Source organism: Mobula hypostoma, chromosome 3 (genome assembly GCF_963921235.1).
Source record: "Mobula hypostoma chromosome 3, sMobHyp1.1, whole genome shotgun sequence".
Taxonomy (NCBI): Eukaryota; Metazoa; Chordata; class Chondrichthyes; order Myliobatiformes; family Myliobatidae; genus Mobula; species Mobula hypostoma.
This window is the reverse complement of record NC_086099.1, coordinates 218,447,396-218,472,796: the sequence shown is the minus strand read 5'-3', so window position 1 is coordinate 218,472,796 and position 25,401 is coordinate 218,447,396. Positions and strand designations below refer to the sequence as shown.

At 42.2% G+C, this 25,401-nt stretch overlaps 1 protein-coding gene across 7 annotated transcripts in view; it reads left to right on the top strand.

The window, feature by feature from the left end:
* Positions 1-1,001: 1,001 nt before the first annotated feature.
* Positions 1,002-25,401, top strand: part of obscnb (obscurin, cytoskeletal calmodulin and titin-interacting RhoGEF b) — a 487,178-nt gene continuing 462,778 nt past the window's right edge. For all 7 annotated transcript variants that reach the window (XM_063044498.1, XM_063044500.1, XM_063044497.1 and 4 more), the window contains exons 1-3: positions 1,002-2,851; positions 17,204-17,473; positions 20,551-20,811. In XM_063044498.1, the coding sequence (XP_062900568.1) occupies positions 1,729-2,851; positions 17,204-17,473; positions 20,551-20,811 (1,654 nt within the window). In that variant the 5' untranslated portion in view covers positions 1,002-1,728. The remainder of the gene's footprint in view (positions 2,852-17,203; positions 17,474-20,550; positions 20,812-25,401) is intronic.

The following is a 25,401-nucleotide window of genomic DNA, read 5'->3' as shown; positions in this document are numbered from 1 at the left end:
ATGGCATATGGAACTTAATGCAGACAAGTGTGAGGTGTAGGACCAACCAGGGTCAGTCTTACTCAGTGAATGGTAGGGCACTGAGGAGAGTGGTAGAACAAAGGAATCCGTCCACAATTCATTGAAAGTGGTGGCACAGGTAGATAGGGTCATAAAAAACATCTTTTGGCATATTAGTCTTCATAAATCAAAGTACTGAGTATAAGAGATGGGATGTTATGTTGAAGTTGTATAAGAGGTTGGTGAGGCCTAATTTGGAGTACGGTGTGCAGTTTTGGTCACTGAGCTACAGGAAAGATGTAAATAAATTTGAAAGAGTACAGAGAAAATTTACAAAGATCTATGCAGAAGATTGAAGGGAGATTTGATAGAGGTATACAAAATTGAGGGATATAGATAAGATAAATGCAAGCAGGCTTTTTCCACATTAAGTTGGGTGGGACTACAACTAGAGGTCATGGATTAAGGGTGAAAGGTGAAAAGTTTAAGGGGAAACTTCTTCACTCAGAGGATGGTGAGAGTGTGGAATGAGCTACCAGCACAACTGGTGCAAGCAAGCTCAATTTCAACCTTTAAGAGAAGTTTGGATAGGTACATGGATGGTAGGGGTATGGAGGGCTGTGGTCCTGGTGTAGGTGATTGGAGTAGGCAGTTTAAATGGTTTAGCATAGACTAGATGGGCCAAAGCGTCTGTTTCTGTGCTGTACTTGTTTGAGACTCAATTGCAATATCCTCCATCATTAAAGATGGAAAGCCAACATGGTATAACATTTCAGACGGTTTAAAGAAGCAAACGTTTGCCGCTGTCAATCTCATTGCGAGCCCAGACGAGATTACACTGTAGAGCAAACCATTCTGAAATGGAGGGAGCGTAAAACAGATAAATAGTTGGTTGACCCACAAAGGAATTATTGGAATATTAATATCGATTAAATTTTAATGAAACGTTTATGCAGTGCAGCTGACGTAGGTCACTGTACAGGAAAGTAGGGTAAATGACGTCCAAAACTTTTCTCACAAAGATATACTTTTCCGACATGCAGCCCCTTTCATCGAGATCTGTCACCCTTGCGCAAATGTCACCCATCTATTTTGGATTTTCGGCTGAGTAAAGCAAAGTACGTCAACGGTTCAGCATTTGGGACAGACCGGGGTACAAGGCTAAATCGAAAACTACAGCAGGGGACTGGGGGATAAGTCCCAGCTACCAACTTCCATCCGATCTTTCGAATTTTATTTCTGGACGAAGTGCTTGGACTCACAATCTTGCGTACCCCGCTGCGCGGCTTCTGATTTTGCTATTTATGATCGCGATTTGCAGAGTTTTGAAACAAGGTAATTGTTTACTTTCCCAGAGCTACTGATCGTTTAACAACTCAGTAACAAAGTATTGGAACCGGAAGGTTTTAATTCAGCAACAGAAAAAGAATGAACGCAAAGTTCTTAAATATGAACTTTAAAGCTGGTAGCCACACTTAATAGTGTATGTTGCTGTTAATAGTACGACGCACTTATTGTCAGGGAGCGGTTCTACAAATGGACATATATGAGAGATAAGCGGGGACAGCTGCATCTATTCTGGGAGGTTGCTGGGAGGCTGGTGATTGGCGACTTTCCTTCGACCTCAAATGAAACAGCATTCTGAATTATCCTAGTAGGACAAGCTTCCCGTGACCTTCGAAGCCTAAGTGTGTTTCCCCCCACCCCATTCTCCGCTAAAGATCGAAGATGGATTTTGGTGGGGCCCCCCGGTTTTTAAGCCGGCCAAAGACCTTCGCAGTGACGGCCGGCAAGGATGCGACGCTCTCTTGTCGGATCATTGGCAACCCAGTGCCGTTGGTGGTCTGGGAGAAGGACAAGAAGCCGATCAGGTCGGAGGGAAGGTTCAACACGGTGGAGGACGACGACCTGTACAAGCTGACCATCTACGAGCTGTGCAGCGCGGACAACGGCCAGTACATCTGCAGGGCCAACAACCCTGTGGGGGAAGCTTACGCGGCGGTGACCCTTCAGGTCGGCGCCCACCCTCAGGTCGCCAGCGCCCAGTGCGCACCTTACTTCGTGCTGAAACCCAGCTCGCTGCGGGTCTGCCTGGGGGACGACGCCAGCTTCTGCTGCCAGGTCCAGGGGAAGCCGTTACCGACGGTCCATTGGGAGAAAGACGGCAAAGCCCTGGGCGGCGGTCCGGTCGACGACACCAACAATCGGTACGTGGTGGAGGCGGCGGGCGGCACCCTCAAGGTCCGCTCCGTCAGGCTTTCCGATGGCGGCTCCTTCACATGCAGAGGCCTCAACGAGCTGGGCGAGTGCCAGGCAATAGCCGCCCTGGTCGTCTTCTCGCCAAGCGACAGCCCCACCCAGGGTACCGCGCCCTCATTGATGTCGCACCTGCAGCAAAGGCGAGAACAGGTCCGGGCCTCGGACGCCGTTATTACCGACGCCTCCATGTCTTCTCTAACCGGACTCCCCTACGGGCGGTTGCTCGCGCGCGAGTACGACAAGGCGGGAAGCCACATCCTCTCGCGCGAGAACGACACGGCGGGAAGCCAGAGCCTCGCACGCGGGCCGTGGACGCTGCACGCGACGAGTCGGACCCGCACGTGCACCGTCACCGAGGGCAAACATGCCAAGTTGAGCTGCCACGTGACGGGCAAGCCCAGGCCCGAAATTATCTGGAAAAAAGACGACGAGGTCATCAACCCCGGCCGCAGGCATGTCATCTTCGATGACGACGAGGACAACTTCGTGCTGAGGATCCTCTTCTGCAAACAGAGCGACAACGGGCGCTACACCTGCACGGCCTCCAATTTGGCCGGGCAGACCTACAGCTCGGTACTAGTCATCGTCAAAGGTAACCCCACTTATCTTTACTGCTTTTACTTTTGTGTTTGGGTATTGCTAACTGTGGTGTGAGTGTGGATGGTAATTGAAATATTAACGCACATGCAAAGGCCCCCCCCCAAACATTAATGTGAGGATGACCAGAGATGACTTAAAACCATACCTGTTGGAGATTCTGGATAGTTCAAGTAGCATTTGTAGAGGAAGAAAAGTGGTGAAGATTCTGGTTTAAGTCTTTCCACCAGAAATGCCAAATAACTAAAATGTTACTGTGATGAAGGACAAGGAATGATTAGATGATTGTTTTTGAGGAATATTGTTCAGAATATTACCTTATGTGCAAATGTGGGGAGAACATTACCAATAGCTATTGGAGGATATTACCAATCATTTCTTAATGCAAAGAAATTACTAAATGACAATAAAAGAGGGCTGCGTGTCCTAATCTAATCTAATCTAATATAACTCCTTTTAGTTGTGTGCCAAATTCAGGTTGATCCACCAACAAAAAGAGTCAACAGTGTGGTCTCACCACTTTTTGAGGCAGCATAATAATTAATGGTTTGAACAAACAATCTATAGTCCTGTTTTGATCTGGAAACATAAATTGTAACCCAAGCAACATATACAAAATGCTGGAGGAAGTCAGCAGGTTAGACAGCATGTATAGAAATAAGTAGACAGTTGACATTTTGGGCTGAGACCCTTCTTCAGGACTGAAAAGGAAGGGGAAATATGCTAGAATAAAAAGGTGATGGGGAAAGGAATCTGATAGGAGATGAGAGTGGACCATAAGAAAAAGGGAAGGAGGAGGGAACCCAGGGAGAAGTAATAGGCAGGTGAGAAGAAGTGAAAGTTCAGAGTGGGGAATGGTGGAGGTGAAATTTGTTCACTGGAAGGAGAAATCGATATTCATACCATCATGCTCAGACAGAATGTAAAGTGTTGCTTCTCCATCCTGAGGGTGGCCTCATCTTGGCACAGGAAGAGGCCACAGATCGACATGTCGGAATGGGAATGGAAATTAAAATAATTGGCCACCGGGAAGTCCCACTTCTGGTGGATGGTGCAGAGGTGCTCGATGAAGTGGTGCACCAATTTTCGATGGTCTCACCAATGCAGAGGAGGCTGCATCGGGAGTTCTGCACACAGTGGACCACCCCAGTAGATTAACAGGTATAGTGTTGCCTCATCTGGAAGGACTGTTTGGAGGTGAGGGAGGAGGTATGTGGGAAAGTGTGGTACTTTGGCTGGGCCAGGAGGGAGATTAGTGGGGAGGGAAGAATGGACAAGGGAATCAGGGAGGAGCAATCCCTGTAGAAGGTGGAGAGGGATGTAGAGGTAAAGGTATGCATAGTGGTGGGATCCCTTTGGAGATGGCGGAAGTTGCTGATGATGTGTTGGATGATGCAGAGGCTGATGGACTGGTAGGTAAGACGAGGAGCCCTTATCACTGCTAAGGTGGTGGGAAGTTGGTGTGAGCACAGATGTTTGGGAAATGGAGGAGATGTGGGTGGGGGGGAAACCCCGTTATTTGGAGAGAGAGAGAGGACATCTCAGATGTCCTGAAACGGAAAGCTGCAACCTGGGGAACAGATGCGGCGGATGCAAAGAAACTGAGAGAAGAGAATAGCATTTTTACAGGAATCAGTAGGTTTCTAAAACATGTTGGTTGATAGTTTGTCTCCAGACAGAGAGATCAAGAAAGGGAAGGGAGGTGTCAGATTTGGGCTGCATGAATTTAAGGGCAGGGTGGAAGTTAGAGACAAAATTGATAAACTTGACTATCTCAGCATGGGTGCATGAAGCAGCACAAGTGCAGTCATCAGTGTAGCTGTGGAACAATGGAACAATTTAGGAGTATAACTGAGAAGGGCTTCAAACATAGATGATTCTACATAGCCAACGAAGAGGCAGGCATATCTAGGGCTTGTGTGAGTGCCCATGGCTACCCGTTGGGTTTGGCAAAAATGGAGGAGCCAATGGAAAAATTGTTCAGGCTGAGGACCAGTTCTACCAGATGGAGGACAGTGGTGGTGGAGAGGGATTGTTTGGTTCTTCTGTCAAGAAAGAAGCAGAGGGGTTTGAGGCCTTCCTGACAGAGGATAGAACTGTATAGGGACTGAACATCCATGGTGAAGCTGAGGTGCACAGGGCTAGGAAATTCGAAGTTACTGAGGTAAAACAAGGGCATGAAAAGTGTTGCATACATAGGTGAGGAGCAGGGACTGAACCAAGGGGGATAGAATGGAATTGAGTTAAGTTCAGTGAACTACATACATCTGGAATTCAAGGGTGGCATCAGTCAGGGTATAGGTGAGATCACATCTGGATTGTTGTGTATAATAATTGGTTTTAAGTATAACAATGGTTTGGAAACTTGAAGAGAAAGTTTGCCAGACATATACCTGGAGCGAAGAAATCGTCCTTCTGGAAGAGGTTGGACAGTCTAGGATTTTCAAAGACTGAAAGGGGTTTTGATGGAAACATATCTGATCTTGAGGGTTCTTGACTGGATGGAAGAGGAGAGGATATTTCCACTGGTACGGGTCAGAGTTTAAAAATGTAGGGTTTTTATTTAAAATGGATGAAGTGAGATTTTTTTCTCCAAGGAGATTATGATTTATTGGAAGAGTCAGAGGTAGATTAATTCTTGATCAGTTACCTAAGTAAACAGAAATGTAGAGTTGAAATGAGTTATTAAATAAGTGATGACTCTCTAAACAGCAGAGCGTTCTTGGAGGGGACAAGTGGGCTGCTTTTTCTCCTAACATTTGTGTATGTACCCGGTGACCAAGAAAAACCAGATTGTTATAAAAATCCAAGTGGTTCACATGCTTTCTTATCTACACCTTTACTTAGTCTAGCCTACACCAATGTGGTTGACTTTTAACTGTCTTTAAGGGTAACTAGGAATGGGAATGGGCATAAAATGATGGTGTTGATGAGATGTCCAGATCCTGTAATTGAACTGATAAAATGAACAAACAAAAAGGACGAGAAAGGCTCATTTTGGCCCATCAGTTGTTTCCTGTTGGTGTTTCATTTAAGATGGATGAAGTGCATCCATTCCCATAAATGATTAAAAACAGAAAAAGGGGGAAAACATTGTGGCAATCTAGACGAGAAACTATGGAAATTACTTTCTTTAACCTCACCATTGACCCTTAAAATAATGAAATAAATCTTTTACTAGTTGCAGTAACTTGTGTATGAAAACAAATGGACATTGTAATAACCTTAGTAATATTATTGACTATTTATTTCTTACATCCTTCATGAAGAGTAAAAATCTTTACGTTATGTCTGGTCTAAATGTGCAATCAGAGTAATTTATAATAAATAGAACTGTCAACATGATGTAGAAATACAGTCAGATCAGCGTGTGTTAATCAGTCTGATGTCCTGGTGGAAGAAGCTGTCCCGAAGCCTGTTGGTCCTGGCTTTTATGCTGTGATATTGTTTCCTGGATGGTAGCAGCTGGAATAGATTGTGATTGGGGTGACCTGGGTCCCCAGTGATCCTTTGGGCCCAACTTACACACCTCTCTTTGTAAATGTCCTGAATCATGGGAAGTTCACAACTATAGATTTGCTGGGCTGCAGTCCCATACCAGCCAGTGATGTAGCCAGTCAGGATACTTTCAATTGTGCCCCTGTAGAAAGTTCTTAAATTTGGGGGCCCATACCTAATTTCCTCAACTGTCCCACACCTTCCAGCATCTGGTGAGCTTGTCTTGGAGGCCAATGTTAGAACATCTTTCATGAGGATGTACCTGATAGGGCTCTGAGAACCCTTGCCAACCATCTGGCAGGAGTTTTCAAGGCCATCTTCAATTCCTCACTGTTGCTGAACCTGCTTCAAAAGGGAACATGAGGGGGAGCTACTTCTCATTCAGACGGTGGTGAGAATGTAGAACAAGCTGCCAGTGGAAGTGGTGTATGGAGGTTCAATTTCAGTATTTAAGGGAAATTTGGACAGCTGGTGTGCACAGACCATATGAGATCCTCAGTGATGTGGATACCGTTTATCTGTTTATCTTCTGTTTATCCTGTCAACCCCAGATCCATTGATGTCAATAGGGGTTAGCCCATCCCCATTCCTCCTTAATCCACAACCAGCTCCTTTGTTTTTGCAACATTGAGGGAGAGGTCATTTTCCTGACACCACTGTGTTAGAGAGATGACTTCTTCCCTGTAGGCCACCTCGTTATTGTTTGAAATTAGGCCAATTGATGTAGTATCGTCGGCAGATTTAATTAGATTAGAGCTGTGTGTGGCGACACAGTCATGGGTATACAGGGAGTAAAGGAGGGGCTCCTGTGTTGAGAGTCAGAGGGGTGGAGGTGAGAGAGCCCACTCTTACCACCTGCCCGTGATCTGACAGGAAGTCCAGGATCCAGCTGCACAAGGCAGTTGCAAAACTGCAATTACCTGCAATCTCAAAAATTTTACAAGTCTTTTCAGAAGTAGGTTTTCACACAAAGTCGTAGCTGCCACTATTTTCCCCTCTCTTTTTGCACTAATTTAATTTTCTTATGTATTCTTATAGGAATTTGTAATTTTTGTTATTATGTATTACAATGTACTGTTGCCACAAAATGACAAATTAGGGTGGTGGGAGAGGACAAGAGGAACCTTATCTTTGGTTAGGTGGCGGAAGGATGGGGTGAGGGCAGATGGTACATGAAATGGAAGAAATGCGGGTGAGGGCTGAGGGCAGTGTTCATGGTTGAGGAAGGGAAGCCCCTTTCTTTGAAGGAAGAGGACGTCTCAGTTGTTCTGGAATGAAGTGCCTCATTCTGAGAGCAGATGCAAGGGAGATGGTGGAAATGAGAGAAGGGAACAGAGAGATCAAGAAAGGGGAGAGAGGTGACAGAAATGGACCAAGGAAGTGAGATTGAAAATTAAACTGTCATGTGACAAGAAACTCAGAATAATACCTGTGGTCTGAGTTCAGATGGCTTGCAAGCCAGTTCTTCAAAGCCAGTATTTGGTTTCTTCAGTATAGAGGTAGCTAGATTGTGAACACTAACAATTAATATCTTGCTTCTGTATCATTCTGTCACACTGCAAATACCACATTGATCTATATACCAAAGACACTGGAGAATAATGGTTAGGATATTTCTCAATGCCTTCTAGGAAAATACCTTGCTTCATTATTTTGCCTGGAGCAATGTATTTGTGAGGTTTGTACATAAGATTACAGTTTGAAACCTCTGTAGTTGATCAAGGTATTTTCACATGATTTTAAAATGTCTACTTTGTTTAACTTTAGTATCACAAAGCACATGTATGGAATCTCCTGTGCAATTTCAACTAAGATGTGCCATTTTCCATCTGAGTAAATCAATTGTAGAAACTTGAATTGATTCTATTTAATCTGGCCCACGCCCATACTTTGTGTGCCCATATCCTGCACTTTTTCCATTGTCACAGTTTCCATTTGACGTCCAGTATTCCAGTTGACCTCAATGTTCAGTTATTACAGTTGTCCAGTGAGTCATAGTGATGTTTGGAAGGTCTCAGCCAGCAGCATATCCTGAAGCTATGATCCTGATTAGCCTGATAGCTTTTGGAAGCTCACTAATGTTAAAGGTTTTTAAAATTACTTTTAAATACTTCTGATAAACTGAATGGGCTATGCTTTTAGCACCTGCCTTTGGGTCAGGACATTTGCATTCCTCCACTGGTTCACTGGTGAGTCCGTCTGTGGGGTGGGATGTCAGAACTTCTGGGATCTGATGTCTAGCTTGTGTCTGATGCGCAGGTGCAGAAGTCAAACAAGTAGATTCATGAGCAATCATTGCTATTTCTACAGAATCAGGGTTCAGAGATGATTATGTTTTTATGTGGCATGGTGGACAAATAATTTCAAATTTTAAAATTCTTACATTTCTTTTTCTGAAGAAACATGTAAATTGTATGATTGCTTTGTGTATCTAGAGCTGTGTGTAGAGGGGTAATTTAAAGTAAAATCCGTAGTCCATAAAGGTTTGAATGGTTAAATGCTGCAAAATTAAAGAGAAATATTTTATGACCTTGAACTATCCACTTTTCAGTTACTAAAATTATTTAGTACGGTTCGCTGTTATTTGTTAAAGATTATTTCCCACATGTCTTAAGTTTTTCTTTTCTGTTGTATTTATATTTTAGTCTGTGATGACACTTTACTTCCATGAATGCCTGAGATATTTGGCAAGCTAATGGATTCTGTCAGTAATATTTCGTATCCATTGTCATAATGGATTTTTAAAATAGTTTCCAATAGAAATATGTTGTCAGTTAAATTCTATATCCATTAATAAATTTGTGCTAAGAAGATTAGAACACTCCTTATTTATGTAGTTAATTTCTTTCTAACGACAAAGAACATGAACAGTACAGGCCCTTTGGCCCATGTTGTGCCAACCTCTATAAACTACTCCATGATCAAATAATTAACCTTCCCTCCTACACAGCCCATAATCTTCCATTTTTTATAATTGAACTGATTTAAAGTACCTGCAATTAATTGCGACATTTCAGGTGCACTGCATTGGAACTTCTGTTCATGTGAATTTATTTTAAATGCATGACTTTTAATCTTTTAGTAAAGGTAAACCGAACACTTGTTTTATGATTTCTTTTCAAAGCTTCAGTGGTTTCCATAATTAATAATTATTGACATGATGATGAATGCTTGTTGGCAACTACTACTTTGGATATGGTGCAGAAATTGTTCATGCCATTAGGTGAGAGGCTACCCAGACAGAATATGAGGTGGTGCTCTTCCAATGTGAATGTGGCTTCATCGTGATAGTTGAGGAGGTCACAGACTGACGTGTTGGAATGGGAAGTCGAATTGGTGGCCACTTGGAAATCCTGCCTTTTTTGATTTAGACTTTGTCTGGGTAGGCATACTTTGAAGAGACTTCGTAGTGGAACAGTACTGGGGGACCATTGAGCACCTTCGCTCCATCTGCCTAACAACGTAAAACTTTCTGGGGCAAGATCTGTGTATCGGAGGACTTGGAGAGATTAGGAGAATGAACAAAGAAGTGACAGATAGAATACAGTGTAGTGAAGTGTGTGGTCATGCAATTAGGTAGCGGGAATAAAGGCATTGACTATTTTCTAAATTGGGGGCAAATTCAGAAACTGGAGGTGCAAAGGAACTTGGGAGTCCTTCTGCAAGACTCCCTAATGGTTAATTTACCAGTTGAATGGATAGTAAGGAGGACAAATGCAATGTTAGCATTCATTTTGAGAGCACTAAAATAAAAGAACACAAGACCATAATATATAGGAGCAGAATTAGGCCATTTGGCCCATTGAGTCTGCTCCACCATTTCATCATGGCATATCCAATTTTCCTCTCAGCCCCAGTCTCCTGACTTCTCACTGTATCTCTTCATGCCCTGACCAATCAAGAATCTCATCAACCTCTGCCTTAAGTATACATAAAGACTTGGCCTCCACAGCTGCCTATGGCAACAAATTCCACAGATCCACCATTCTCTGGCTCAAGAAATTCCTCCTCACTTCTGTTCTAAAAGGACGCCCCTCAATTTTGACGGTGTACTGCTGGTTGTAGACTCTCCCACCACAGAAAACATCTCCTCTACATCCACTGTATCAAGTCAATAGGTTTCAATTAGGTCACCCTTCATTCTTCTGAATTCTAGTGAATACAGACCCAGAGTGATCAAATGCTCTTCATATGATAAACCATTCAGTCTCAAATCATTTTCATGAACCTCCTTTGAATCCTCTTCAGATTCAGCCCAAACTTCCAACATAAGGCACCCAAAACTGTTCACAGTACTTTCAGTGAGGCATCACCAGTGCTTTATAAAGTCTCAACATTACATCCTTGCTTCTATATTTTAGACTCTTGAATTGAATGCCAAAATCACATTTGCCTTCCTCACCACAGACTCAACCTGCAAATTAACCTGTAGGGAATTCTGCACAAGGACTCCCAAGTCGCTTTGCACCTCAGATTTTTGAATTTTCTTTTCTCTTAGAAAATAGTCTACCCTTTTATTTCTTCTACCAAAGTGCATGGCCATACACACTTTATTCCATTTGCCACTTCTTTGCCCATTCTGCTAATCTGTCTAAGTACTTCTGTAGCTTCTCTACTTTGTCAAAACTATCTGCCCCTCCACCATCTTTATATTGTCTACAAAGAAACAGTCCCAACACTGACCCCTGTGGAACACCACTAGTCACCGGTAGTCAACCAGAAAAGGCTCCCTTTATTCCCAGTCTTAGCTTCCTGCTAGTCAGCCACTGCTTTATCCATGCTAGAATATTTCCTGTAATACCATGGGCCAGGAACTTGTTAAGCAGCCTTATCAAAGGATTTCTGAAAATCCAAGTAGGCAACTTCATTTTTTTAGATTATAAGGACACGCAGTCCTCTTATTGTCATTTAGTAATGCATGCATTAAGAAATGATACAATGTTTTTCCAGAATGATATCACAGAAACACATGACAAACCAAGACTGAAAAACTGACAAAAACCACATAATTATAACATATAGTTACAACAGTGCAAAGCAATACCGTAATTTGATAAGAACAGACCATGGGCACAGTAAAGTCTCAAAGTCTCTCGAAAGTCCCATCATCTCACGCAGACAGTAAACCTCCAGCGCTGCAAACTTACCGATGCAGCATCCTGGAAGCATCCGACCACAGTCCGACTCCGAGTCTATCCAAAAACTCCGAGCCTCCGACCAGCTCTCCGACCCTGAGCACCATCTCTGCTGATCCTGGCCCCAGCAACAGGCAATAGGCAAGGCCGAGGATTTGGGGCCTTCCCCTCTGGAGATTCTTGATTGCGCAGTAGCAGCGGCAGTGAAGCAGGCATTTCAGAAGTTACTCCAGATGTTCCTCCGTGCTTCTCCGTGTCTCTATCAAATCAGGATTGTGCACGGCATCCTGCTTCACAGATACGATATCAATTTGGAACGGCCGCACCGCTGTGTCGCGCCGCCATCTTCTCCTCCATCTTGAAGAGTGGAGTGCCGTTTGCAATTTTCCAGTCTTCCAGAATCTAGTGATTCTTGAAAGGTCATTATTAATGCCTCTACAATCACTTGAGCCACCCCTTCCAGAACCCTGAGGTGTACACCATCTGGTCCAGGTGACTTATCTACCTTCAGACTTTTCAGTTTCCCAAGAACCTTCTGTCTAATAATGGTAACTTCACAGACTTCATGACCCCTGTCACCTGGAACTTCCATCATGTTGCTAGTGTCTTACACAGTGAAGACTGATGCAAAATTCTTACTCAGTTCATCCGCCATTTCCTTGTCCCCCATTATATTAAGGCAAAGATGTACTGCTGAGGCTTTGTAAGGCATTAGTCAGACCACTTTGGAGTATTGTATGTGGTTTTGGGCTCCATTTCTATAAAGGATGTTTGGGCATTGGAGATGGTCCAGAGGAGGTTTATGAGAATTATCTTGGAAATGAAAGGGTTAATGTATGAGGAGCATTTGCTGGCTCTGGGCCTGTATTTACTGTGGTTTGGAAAAATGAGACGGGGGGGAATCTCATGGAAACCTACCGAATACTGAAAACCCCAGATGGAGTGCACACATAGACAAGATGTTTCCAATAATGGGAGAATCTGGGACCAGAGGCCATAGCCACAGAATAGAAGGACGTCCCTTTAGAATGGAGGTGAGGAGGAATTTATTTAGCCCACGGGTGGTGAATGTGGAGAATTCATTGCCTTAAATGGCTGTGGAGGCCAGGTCATTAGTAGTTCTTGATTAGTAAGGATGTTAAAGGTTATGGGGAGAAGGCAGGAGAGTGCAGTTGGAAGGGATGATAAATTAGTCATGAAGGAATAGTGGAGTAGACTTGATGAGCCAAATGACCTAATTTTGGTCCTATGTCTTATGGTCTTAAGACGGATATCGGTGATATTCATTCTTCAGAACTTGAAGCTGTAAAACTTCATTGAGGGAAAGATTCTTGTAATGTTACCACATCACTAGGCTCTCCATCTCCTTCCTGTACTGCGACTCATTGTTATTTGAAATTGGGCCCGCTATGGTGATCTCATCTATAAACTTGTCAATAGAGTTGGAACAGAATCTGACCATGCAGTCATGAGTGCTTAGTGAGTAGAGTAGGGGGCTGAGGATGTAAACCAGTGAGTCACTAAGTTGAGAATAATCCTTGGTGAGTTTAAAAGCTGTCTGGGAATGGAGCCACGGAGAGTTTGAAAGGTGAGGGGGAACAAGCCCCAGCTGAGTTTAAAGGTAATGTGGAAGCAGAACCCAATGAGTCAGCTGCCAAACCATTGGGAATACCAATTATTCAGATAACAGGTTATTGAAGCCTTCCTGTACATCCATTCTAAGGTACTACATGTGACAGAGTCAAATTTGTTTCCATTATGTTTCTGCCATGCAACGTCTATGCTGGAGTTCACTTCCTGACCCCTCTCAGAAGCTGCAAGTTGAGCAATGTTGATCAGCACATTGAACTCCTGAGTTCTTATCACAGAGCCTTAGCATTCCTGTCACTGCTAAACTGCAATGATTTTGGAACCTCCCACTCCCTTCCCCTCCCCCCACTGCCCAGCACTTCACATTTAAAGTGACCATTCTTACACTTAATTCCCTTCATGGTCTCTTTCTCTTTATTTCTACAACTTGTTGTAGCCAAGCAAACCCATTCTCTGACAAGCTGGTTATCTCTCAGTAATTTCTTATACATATCGCCGCATTTCCTTGCAATAGAAAGAGGCTATTCAGCCTGCCAAGTCTATGCCAGCTCACAGCACAATCCTATTCCCGTACTTGAATGTGGAAGCTAGAACAGTACACAGGAACTGGACCTTTGATCTACAACATCTGTGCCATGCATAATGTCAATTTAAACTAATAACTTCTCTTTGAAAATGATCCGTATACCTCCATTCTGTGCATATTTGTGTGCCTGTCTTAAAAGTCTGTTGAATACTATGATCATATTTACTTCCACCACTACCCCTGGCAGCATGTTCCAGGCATCTAACCATTCTGTGTAGAAACAAACATTTACCCCACTGTTAGATAGGTGATTATGAATAAAGAAAAAAATGGCTGAAGTTGTGTAGCACTTTAGTGCAAGGGTGTTTATTAGATGTATCAAAAATCAAACTTATAGTAATTAGCAAAGATAGTGAAAAGAAAAATGCCAATATTCACAAAAAGATTCTGTCAGAAAACACAATAATAGTTCTGTACTTGTACTTAGCTAGTGTGAACTCCTCACAGCCCCGATCTATCTCTCTCGCCTACTGAGAGCGATGAGCCCTCGTGTATTAGGCACCAGGACATACATTTTTAATTACCCATAAAGTTAACTTAAGACTACACACGAATTAGAATATGATGCACTCCACAATGTAGTTACAATCATACTGCAAAATAAGCAGAACTATCTGCAATAAGTACAGTATAAAAACAACATATACACATTTACACATCCCCATTACTAAAGAAATGGAATATTCCACTGTGTATGGCAGGAAAGGCGCCATAAGGCCAACCCGGTTTAGGACCCATTAGGAGGACATCAGAATGGGTGTGTGTGTGTGTGTTTGTGTAATAGTCATAGTCATACTTTATTGATCCCGAGGGAAATTGGTTTCGTTACAGTTGCACCAACCAAGAACAGAGTATAAATATAGCAATATAAAACCATAAATAATTAAATAATAATATGTAAATTATGCCAGGAAATAAGTCCAGGACCAGCCTATTGGCTCAGGGTGTCTGACCCTCCAAGGGAGGAGTTGTAAAGTTTGATGGCCACAGGCAGGAGTGACTTCCTATGACGCTTAGTGTTGCCTCTCAGTGGAATGAGTCTCTGGCTCAATGTACTCCTGTGCCCAACCAGTACATTATGTAGTGGATGGGAGACATTGTCCAAGATGGCATGCCACTTGGACAGCATCCTCTTTTCAGACACCACCGTCAAAGAGTCCAGTTCCATCCCCACAACATCACTGGCCTTACGAATGAGTTTGTTGATTCTGTTGGTGTCTGCTACCTTCAGCCTGCTGCCCCAGCACACAACAGCAAACATGATAGCACTGGCCACCACAGACTTGTAGAACATCCTCAGCATCGTCTGACAGATGTTAAAGGACCTCAGTCTCCTCAGGAAATAGAGACGGCTCTGACCCTTTTTGTACACAGCCTCAGTGTTCTTTGACCAGTCCAGTTTATTGTCAATTCATATCCCCAGGTATTTGTAATCCTCCATCTTGCCCACATTGACCCCCTGGATGGAAACAGGGGTCACCGGTGCCGTAGCCCTCCTCAGGTCCACCACCAGCTCCTTAGTCTTTTTCACATTAAGCTGCAGGTAATTCTGCTCACACCATGTGACAAAGTTTCCTACCGTAGCCCTGTACTCAGCCTCATATCCCTTGCTGATGCATCCAACTATGGCAGAGTCATCAGAAAACTTCTGAAGATGACAAGACTCTGTGCAGTAGTTGAAGTCCGAGGTGTAAATGGTGAAGAGAAAGGGAGACAAGACAGTCCCCTGTGGAGCCCCAGTGCTGCTGATCACCCTGTCTGACACACTGTGTTGCAAGCACACGTACTGTGGTCTGCCAGTCAGGTAATCAAGAATCCATGACACCAGGAAAGCATCCACCTGCATCGCTGTCAGCTTCTCCCCCAGCAGAGCAGGGCGGATGGCGTTGAACGCACTGGAGAAGTCAAAAAACATGACCCTCACAGTGCTCGCTGGCTTGTCCAGGTGGGCGTAGACACGGTTCAGCAGGTAGACGATGGCATCCTCAGCTCCTAGTCGGGGCTGGTACGTATACTGAGCACTCTCCATCACACTCATACACTTCCTTTAAACTTGAAGCTGCCAACCCTTTCCACAGCAGAACCTTCAATAACCTGATTTCCCCTTCCTAAAACAATCAGTTTCTTGGTCGTGCTGACACTGAGTGCAAAATAATTGTTATGACGCTACTCAACTAGCTAATTCTTCCATGAACATAAGCTGTCTTGACCCCTGTCTTGGTCCATTTGAAACTACACTTTTCACCAATAATTGTCACTTTTGTCTGTTCCAATTCTGACAAAATGTCGTTGAACTGAAATGATAGCAGTTACTAACCTTGTAGATGCTATGTAATCTTCAGAATATCTCCAGCATCTCCACAACTTTCTACTTCTATTTCAGTTCAGAGGCAGCAACTGGGTTTGATAGATGACTGCTATTGCTGTATGTGTGAAATTTGCTGTTTCTCCTGTGACCATGCGAGTTTCTCTCGGGTACTCTTACACTGGTTGATAGGCTACTGTAAGTTGATCCCTAGCACTGATGGATGATTGGAGAATCAGGAAGAACCAAAGGGTCTGTGAGAAAGATTAGGTTACAGTAATATAAGTGGGGAATGCGCTGAGAGTGCGCATAGACTGGATTGGCTTAATTAATTTCCTTTGTTTGTTGCAAGGTACGATATATTTTCCAGTCATTGTCGAACAATTTGTTGAACTTCCACTTTACCCTAAATTTCAATTCAATTAAAACCTATTGTGTGAAAGACATAGTGTTCCATCATTATTTGTATGGTTGACCTTTCCATTCACTTCTGGTACATTTTCATTCCATCTTCACAATATCTCCTGTCCCTCCCATGCACTAGCCAGACTCCACTTAACTCACAGCATGCCATTATTCAGTCCTATTTCCATAATCTGCAATAACAAGTCCTATCTGTACTCCCCCACTGGTTACCCCCTGGCATCTTTCACATTTGCTAGATTACAAGAACCTTCTTAAAATGCATCCCTTTGAACAAGCTTTTCACCATTCGTTCTTTAGTTTGACATCCATTTCTTGAACTCTGTGTAAAGTGTTTTGGAAATCAATATTTTTAAGTAGCATTTAATTTTAAAAGTTGCTGGCTTCATCCATTTTATTCACATTATCCAATACAATAGCTACAATCATTCCTTTGGTGTCACTGGGTCAGAATCATGTAACTGCCACCCTAACAGCACTGTGGGTGTACCTGCACCTCAGGGATTTGCAGCGGTTCAAGAAGGCAGCTCATCATCGCCTTATCAAGGGCAAATAGGGCTGGGCAATAAATGCTGGCTTAACTGGCAATACCCATATCTTGTAAATGAATAAATTTTAAAAAACGCTATTAGGGAACAATTTGTATGAAAGATGCTGATTTAATTATCATTTTTTTCTCTTAAGGCAGTATCTTTCTAGTATTTTATGTATTTGATATGTTTTAATAGAATTCTTCATGACAAAATCATTGCAAAGTGAAAATAACAATTTTGTAGAAATACTCACGTTGATAATTGTGTTTTATTTCAGAACCAAGGGTACCCTTTAAGACAAAATTGAAAGATGTTGAAGTTGCAGAGAAGGAAACAGCAACCCTCCAGTGTGAAGTTCCTATTCCTGCCATACAGGCCAGTTGGTTCTTGGAGGAAACCGAGATAGCTGAAAGTGCTAAATATGAAATAGAAGAGGAAGGCACCTTTAGAAAACTTACTATAAAAGATGTTACTACTGATGATGATGGTGTCTATATCTGTGAAATGAAAGAAGGCAGCAGAACAGTTGGCGAGTTGACAGTAAAAGGTGAGGCACTGCTGATACTTGGATTACAGAGATGTTTTTAAAATGGTAAATAGTTAACTTCTATTAAATTGTTATAGAGTCAGAGCACTACAGCACAGAAGCAGGCCCATCTGTCCATCCAGTCAATGGCACCCTGGTTTTCTGCCTAGTCCCATCTTTTTGCACCTAGACTATTGTCCTCCATATCTCTCTCATCCATGTACCTATCCATTATGACTACTGGGAGATCTATAATATGGTCCCATTAATGTCATCCCCTTTTTATTCCTCAGTTCACGTAAATTTTCTCAGTAGACAAGCCCTTCATTGTATCCTCTGAGCCCTGCAGTGACATTTTCCCTGTTGAATAGTGCCATCTCTCCCCCTTTAATGACTTCCTCTCCATCACATCTAAAACAATGGAATCCTGGAAAATTGAGCCCTTCCTACAGCCAAGTCTACTGATGATATATCATCATAATTCCATGAACAGGTTGATGGTGTTAGTTCTCAGGAATAATGTTCTGAGTTTCAGTGCACTGAAATCAATGCAACTCAAAACATTAGTCCCACCATGCTCAACCTTTTAAGCTTCCAATTTTGCTAGTAGTCTTATTACCTACTTTCTCCACAAACACTCTACTTGTTTTCCTGCCCCAGTGCAACTCTTGTTTCAATCCCCCCGAGCAATTCTAGTAAGTATTGCTCGTATAACCTTAGCCTCTGCTTCTCATGCCGAAGCCTCTTGAGCTGAAGCCTCAGCTCCCCACTATAGTACTTGCCGCTCTCACAGAGGCCATTCTGCTTGATACTAACTTTTTTTTTTGGTAGCTGCAAGTTAGGAAATTACCCAATCAATTATCACCTAATAATTAGCAGCTGAGCATCTTTTATAGTGTTGCAAAACTCACCTCTGTCATGGTCCCGTCCAGCAATGCCGCATCTCGCTATTATCTCCTTGATTAGGTCTTAATCCCCTCGTCTGATTTCTAATTGTTCCCAATTTTCATTAATTACGACACACCTGCTTTCCATCAGTGAACTGAGGATAAGAACCCTGGAGTCACTGTCATGCTTCGCCAGTTCGTTGGTCTATTCTAGTGTGTGTAAACCTCGTTTCCTGATTCCTTAGGACTGCCAGTTCTAAGCTCCACACCATTCCCTGGATAATCTACGTAAACCTTGTCTTCATGTAAAGATTCTCCTGAATACCTGTTCCACGTTCACGGCTGCGCTAGCACCTCACGACCCTGTCTGTGTGCCTGTGTACCTGTGTCCTGCTCTTGGGTTCGTCCCCAGCCACGTCCTTGCAACAACCTCTTTATGTCTCCCACTTCTTGTTCTGAGATCCCTATTTCTCATTCCAAGTCTCAGCTCCCGCTATCTATTAACCAATGCTTTGAAATCTTGAAGCCATCACTCCATCATTTATATTATGCTATTCAAAGAATTATGTTCTTAAATCGAATTTACACACACGCACTCACATACATACACTGCGTAACATCTGTGAGAGTTTTCTGGGGAATCTGATAATGTCATCCACTCAAGAGCAATGATTCATTTACAATTCATTGCCTGATTTTGTTACAATTTTGCATTCTATTCTGTTAATTATATTATTTAGCTCAGTTACATAAATTCATACTCTTTGCACAGACCTGAATCTTCTGTCACTGTAAATGATCTGATCTTACAAACTATAGTGACTACTTAAAGTTGGGTGTCAGTCCTGCTATATTTCAGTTTCATGGAAAAAAATAAATATTTTGCATTCCAGCTTTACATTCCAATGGTGATTATCAAGTTATGTTAATTAAGCATATTGTATAATTTATTTTGTTCTGACATGGAGAATATAAGTTGAGTGAGGAAGGTTTAGGGGAAATATCAGTGATAGTTTTCTTTAACAGTAGAGGCTGATACACTAAGGACATTAAGAAACTCTTAGGTAGGCATGTAGATGAAAGTAAGATGGAGGTTTATGGGCCAAGTTTGAAGGAAGGATTAGATTAATTGTAGAATAGGTTGGAACACAGGTGGGTAGGTTGTTTCATTTGGTTGAATATATGTAGTAGTAGGCAACCGTTGATCCCAGGGGATCATGGGTTTGCGCCTCTGGTGGACTATGTCCTCTCCAGGGCGCAGCCTGGGCAGGTAGATTTGAAGAACCAGCTGTTGCCCATGCAGTAGGTTCCCCCTCTCCACATCACTGATGTGGTCCAAGGGAAGGGCAAATGCTGATACAGCTTGGCACCAGTGTCATCGCAGAATCTGCCAGACTGAAGTTGTGAACAACATCAAACTGCCTTAGGGACCCCAACTCTGCATTTCTTCCTCTGGATTTACTTCTGAAGCCTTTCCCAAGGCAGTGGAAGTTTAAAAGCAAGAGTTTTTCTTCTCCAAGGTGGGCTGCCATCCAAGGCTGATGAGCCCCACCTGCCTGAAGCAGCTGGTTTTGAAGTACCAGTGGTCTGCCTTTGCCCATTCTCTTGTCCATAGAAACAGTTCGGCCAGGCCTAGTAGCTAAGCCGCATGCGAAGACTGAGAGTTGGACTTGGTTGTTGGAGGCTGTTAGAGTTGCATGCCATTTGGAGCACTTTATAGGTAGCGGGAGTTTATCCCCTAGTATGACAACCTTAGGAACTCTGTGTGTGTGTGTGTGTGTGTGTGTGTGTGTGTGTGTATTAGATGATATTAAACTTGAACTTGAGATAGGGTTATAAATAGGACTTTTGGTACATTGACCTTTATAAATCAGGCCATTGAAATGAGTAATTGAGTGGTTTGGGTGCAGGTAGATAGGACTAGGCAGAAGATCAGGTGGACATGGACTTGATGGTCCAAAGAGCCTGTTTCTGTGTTTTCGTACTCTATGGCTCTATTAGAAGACTTTTTTAAAAAAAAGTTTTAATTAAAAATGTTTCATTTACTGTTTTTTGGAAAAAGTTCAGAATTATAATGAAAAGTCAGACTTTAATTTTCAAGAAATGACTGATGATCTTATAGACTATAACTGTTTCAGTTAGGTACAGTGAAATATCACTTAATAGTATAGGGAGGTCATGTTTTTAATTTTCTTCATCTTTTTCATACAGGTAATATTGTTAAGAAGCTTCCAAGGAAAACTACTGTACCAGAAAATGACACAGCCATTTTTTGTGTGGAATTGAGTAGTGGCTGTAATAATATCAGGTGGATAAAGAATGGGCAAGACCTACAACCAAATGATAGAATGACCATCGCTGTATCTGGCACGCGACACACTCTAACAATTAGAGATTGTAAATGGGAAGACGCTGGAGAAATAGCACTATTGGCAGATGACTCTCGAACATCCACTCAATTCACAATAACATGTGAGTTTTAAGACACCTGTTTTTACTATCTTGTTCTTCCAAAAGAAGTAGTTTTATTTGTGTGTTTGTAGCTAAGACAGGTTCATACAAGTCTTCACATAAATACAGTGACAATATAATATTCTAAAAGCTGCATTAGTCAGCTGGAGTTCACTCCTCCTTTTCATATACTATAATTAGATATCATAACTTCCCCAATATACTACCAACACTTCCTCGCCTTTGAACACATAGACGCAACAAACTAGGAGCTGGAGGAGGCCACTGACTCCTTCATATCTGCACCTCCATTCAGTGTTCATGGTTAATCTATACTGATTTCAACTCCTCTTTTGTGTAAATTGTCCTCAAGACATCTTTATTAACTAAATTCTGAAATTTTTGTTCCTTTCTCCATGGTACAAACAGAAAAGAAATATTCTTCGAGGACCTTTCTCATCTCCAGCAGCTCCATGCATGGATGTTCACTTTAAGGGACCTTATTCTCTCTCTAGTTACTTGTTTTCTCTTAATATGCATGACATTTCTTTAGATTCTCCAGCTCTGCCAAAGCTATCTCTTTTTGCCCTCCTGATTTGCTTTGTAAGTATACTTAAGCATTTCCTGTACTTCTCCAGGAAGTCATTTGATCCCAGCTGATTGTACATGACCTATGCCTCCTTTTTCTTCAGCAGTATCAAATTACTTATATTCCAGGATTCCCTACCCCTGACAGCTACGCTCTTCACTCTAATAGAAATTTGTAGACCTTGAACTCTTCTTATCTCGCTTTGAAAGGCCTCCCACTTGCTAAATATTCCTGTGCCCATAAGTAATCTACAAGTTTCTGGCTAATATTGTTAAAATCTGCCTCGCCCCAATATACAACAGAATTTTGTTACCCTTTATTACCATTTTCTGGGGGCTATGGACTTGCACCCATTGAATTCTTTTCCTTAATCTCAGGCGTGATCCAGCTCTGTATTTGTCCACCAAGCTAATTATATCCCTTACCATTAGTGTTTCATCTGACACTTTCTTCCAGTGCCTCAAACTTCATTTTGTTCCCCAGCACTTGCCTTGTTCTCATTCTAACTGGTTTATTTCTCTGTCACTTTCTTACCTTGTGCTGTTATCTTTGCTTTTCCTTTTAAGTTGTCCTTCAGTCTTTGAAATGGTTGAGCAACTATTCTTGTCAGATTTGTCTCCATCATCACCTAGCTAAGTAGGATTGCTTGTACCCGCTTCTATTTTCGTATATCCAGGCTTAGCCCAAGAATCATTAGCAGTTTTCCCATCCTGCATCTTTGTCTTTGCTGTCCCTTAAGACCTCTTCCTATTTCTCATCGATATGTTTCCCCTTGGTAACATAATCTGACAGTGTATTATCAGTTTCCACGATGAAGCTGATGAAACCAGAATTACTTCAGTACTATATACTTTGAGCCTGAGTGATTGTTCGGAAGAAGTTTTCTTTAACCAAACACCGGAAAGATTGATGTTATTAGAAACATAGAAAATCTACAGCACAATGCAGGCCTTTTGGCCCACAAAGCTGTGCCAAACATGTCCTTACCTTAGAAATTACCTAGGGTTACCCATAGCCCTTTATTTTTCTGAGCTCCATGTACCTATCCCAGAGACCTTTTAAAAAAAAAACACTATCGTATCCGCCTCCACCACTGCCGTCGGCAGCTCATTCCATGCACTCACCACTCTCTGCGTAAACACAGACTTACCCCTGACAATTTATTCTTTGGCCTTCCAACAAAATGTTCCATAGTTACCAAATTTATGCTTTCTCTAGTAATAATCTTGTGCTAAGACATGCTCTTCAAAGTACAAAGTTAATTTTATTATCATAATACATATATGTCACCATGTATAGTCGTGAGATTCATTTTCTTCATAACTTGGTATCCTGATCCGTATGTCCAAACTACTTAAACTGTTATTTCCACCACCTCAGTATTGCCCTAGCTGTAGCTCATCTGCTGCTGATGTCTTCATGTGTATCACTAATATTCAAATATAGCTATAACTAATACTGGAGATCAATTTGTGCCTGTGGGGCTCGAGAAATTTACCATGAAAATCTGATCTCTAAATTCTCTATTACATTGACATGGTGATCCATCTTGGTTTGTCTGCTTCCTTTGCAGCCAAGCCATTTGACTACCATGGACTATACCTACTCAGGTTTCATCCTGTAGAATATATGTGCTACTTGATTACATCATTGTGTTTGGGATCGCCTATCTTGCTTCTTTTCAGTTGATTGCTGCATCAGCCCTGGTCATTTGCCATAATGACTATGTCCATTGGTTTTGCTATTCATAGTTTTTTGAGACACTAATTATACCGAGCAGGTGCTGTTATAGATGGCAGTTAAACTTTTTAATATGATGAAAATAAAAGCAACAGGTCTGCAGTGAGTATTAAGAGACAAAAGAGTGCAATATTTTTGTAAATGTTGGTAGTTCTGACCATTGTGTTTATTGTGGGTAACTGAAAGCAGAGGCAGCTGACTTTTAAGTATAATAGTTAAAAATTTTAATTGACAGCTATTCATATTATTTCCTGCTGTGATGGATATGATGGATTTCTATATATTGATATAGAGGCTTAAAGGGACATGGAACAGATAAAGAAAAGGTGCAAAATATTAATAGGCTAATTTAGCATCGATGTTTCTGTCGTCCAGAGAAGGGGTTCCCAATCTTTTTTATGCCATGGAGCCTTACTGTTAACTGAGGGGTTCATGAGCCCCAGACTGGGAACTCCTGGTCCAGAGGATCTTCCTTCCTTTGATCCTCATATCCATTTGAGTCCTAATGTTCACCCTGCTATGTTGAAATGCATGCAACTCAGTTTATGTTTCAGCTGGGATTAGAGATATGCTATATCTCAGTGGTTCTCAACTTTTTTCTGCTTGTTGCCCACGTGACTTTCATTTACCTCAGAGGACTCCACCCTCCATTGTCTCTGTTGTAAAGTATTTTTTTTGTCAACTGTACTAATTATTCTGATATACAGTCAATATTTATGTTTTAACAGGTTATAGGTGTTATGTGTTAAATATAATGTTACAGGTGTATATGAAAAAATATATAATATAAAAATATGTAAAAACTAAAAGGATCAGTTCTGGGACCTCTACTTTTCATGATTTTTATTAATGACCTGGTTGTGGAGGTAGAAGGGTGGGTTGGCAAGTTTGCAGACGACACAAAGGTTGGTGGTGTTGTAGATAGTGTAGAGGATTGTCGAAGATTGCAGAGAGACATTGATAGGATGCAGAAGTGGGCTGAGAAGTGGCAGATGGAGTTCAACCTGGAGAAGTGTGAGGTGGTACACTTTGGAAGGACAAACTCCAAGGCAGAGTACAAAGTAAATGGCAGGATACTTGGTAGAGTGGAGGAGCAGAGGGATCTGGTGGCGCATGTCCAAAGATCCCCGAAAGTTGCCTCACAGGTAGATAGGGTAGTTAAGAAAGCTTATGGGGTGTTAGCTTTCATGAGTCGAGGGATAGAGTTTAAGAGTCTTGAGGTAATGATGGAGCTCTATAAAACACTGATTAGGCCACACTTGGAGTACTGTGTCCAGTTCTGGTCGCCTCACTATAGGAAGGATGTGGAAGCATTGGAAAGGGTACAGAGGAGGTTTACCAGGATGCTGCCTGGTTTAGAGAGTATGGATTATGATCAGAGATTAAGGGAGCTAGGGCTTTACTCTTTGGAGAGAAGGAGGATGAGAGGCGACATGATAGAGGTATACAAGATATTAAGAGGAATAGGTAGAGTGGATAGCCAGCGCCTCTTCCCCAGGGCACCACTGCTCAATACAAGAGGACATGGCTTTAAGGTAAAGGGTGGGAAGTTCAAGGGGGATATTAGAGGAAGGTTTTTTACTCAGAGAGTGGTTGGTGCGTGGAATACACTGCCTGAGTCAGTGGTGGAGGCAGATACACTAGTGAAATTTAAGAGACTACTAGACAGGTGTATGGAGAAATTTAAGGTGGGGAGTTATATGGGAGGCAGCGTTTAAGGGTTGGCACAACATTGTGGGTTGAAAGGCCTGTACAGTGCTGTACTATTCTATGTTCTATAACAGGAATACAATTGTGTGAGTAGGCTCTATAGAAAATTAGTAAATGTTGAAGAATTATGATAAGTATAACTTCACATGAAAAAATATCAGTATTGAATATACATATAAAAATAAAACTAGCTTTTTAGGATTCATCCAAATAAGAATCCCTGAATATGGCCCAGTTTAATGATTCAGAGCAGTCCTGTAAGTGCTGCTCCACCCCCTTGATCCTGCCTTTGCGGTTCTCATGTCTAGTGCTGAGGCTCTCAGTCTCTGTCTGTATAGATGTGTAGTAAACATAAAGCCAAGTAATCAAACTTGACAAAGTACGGGTGTGGGTTGGCATAGTGTTGGTGGTGTAACAGTGATCAAGTCTATTGGCTCCTTTGATTCCACAGATGACATGTTGGTGGTAGTTTGTCAGAGATTTCTTCAAGCTGACTTGTTTGAATTACGCTGCAAATATCTGGGAAGGCATCTGGGTGTGCTGCCTCATGATTATTGATCATGATGCTTAGC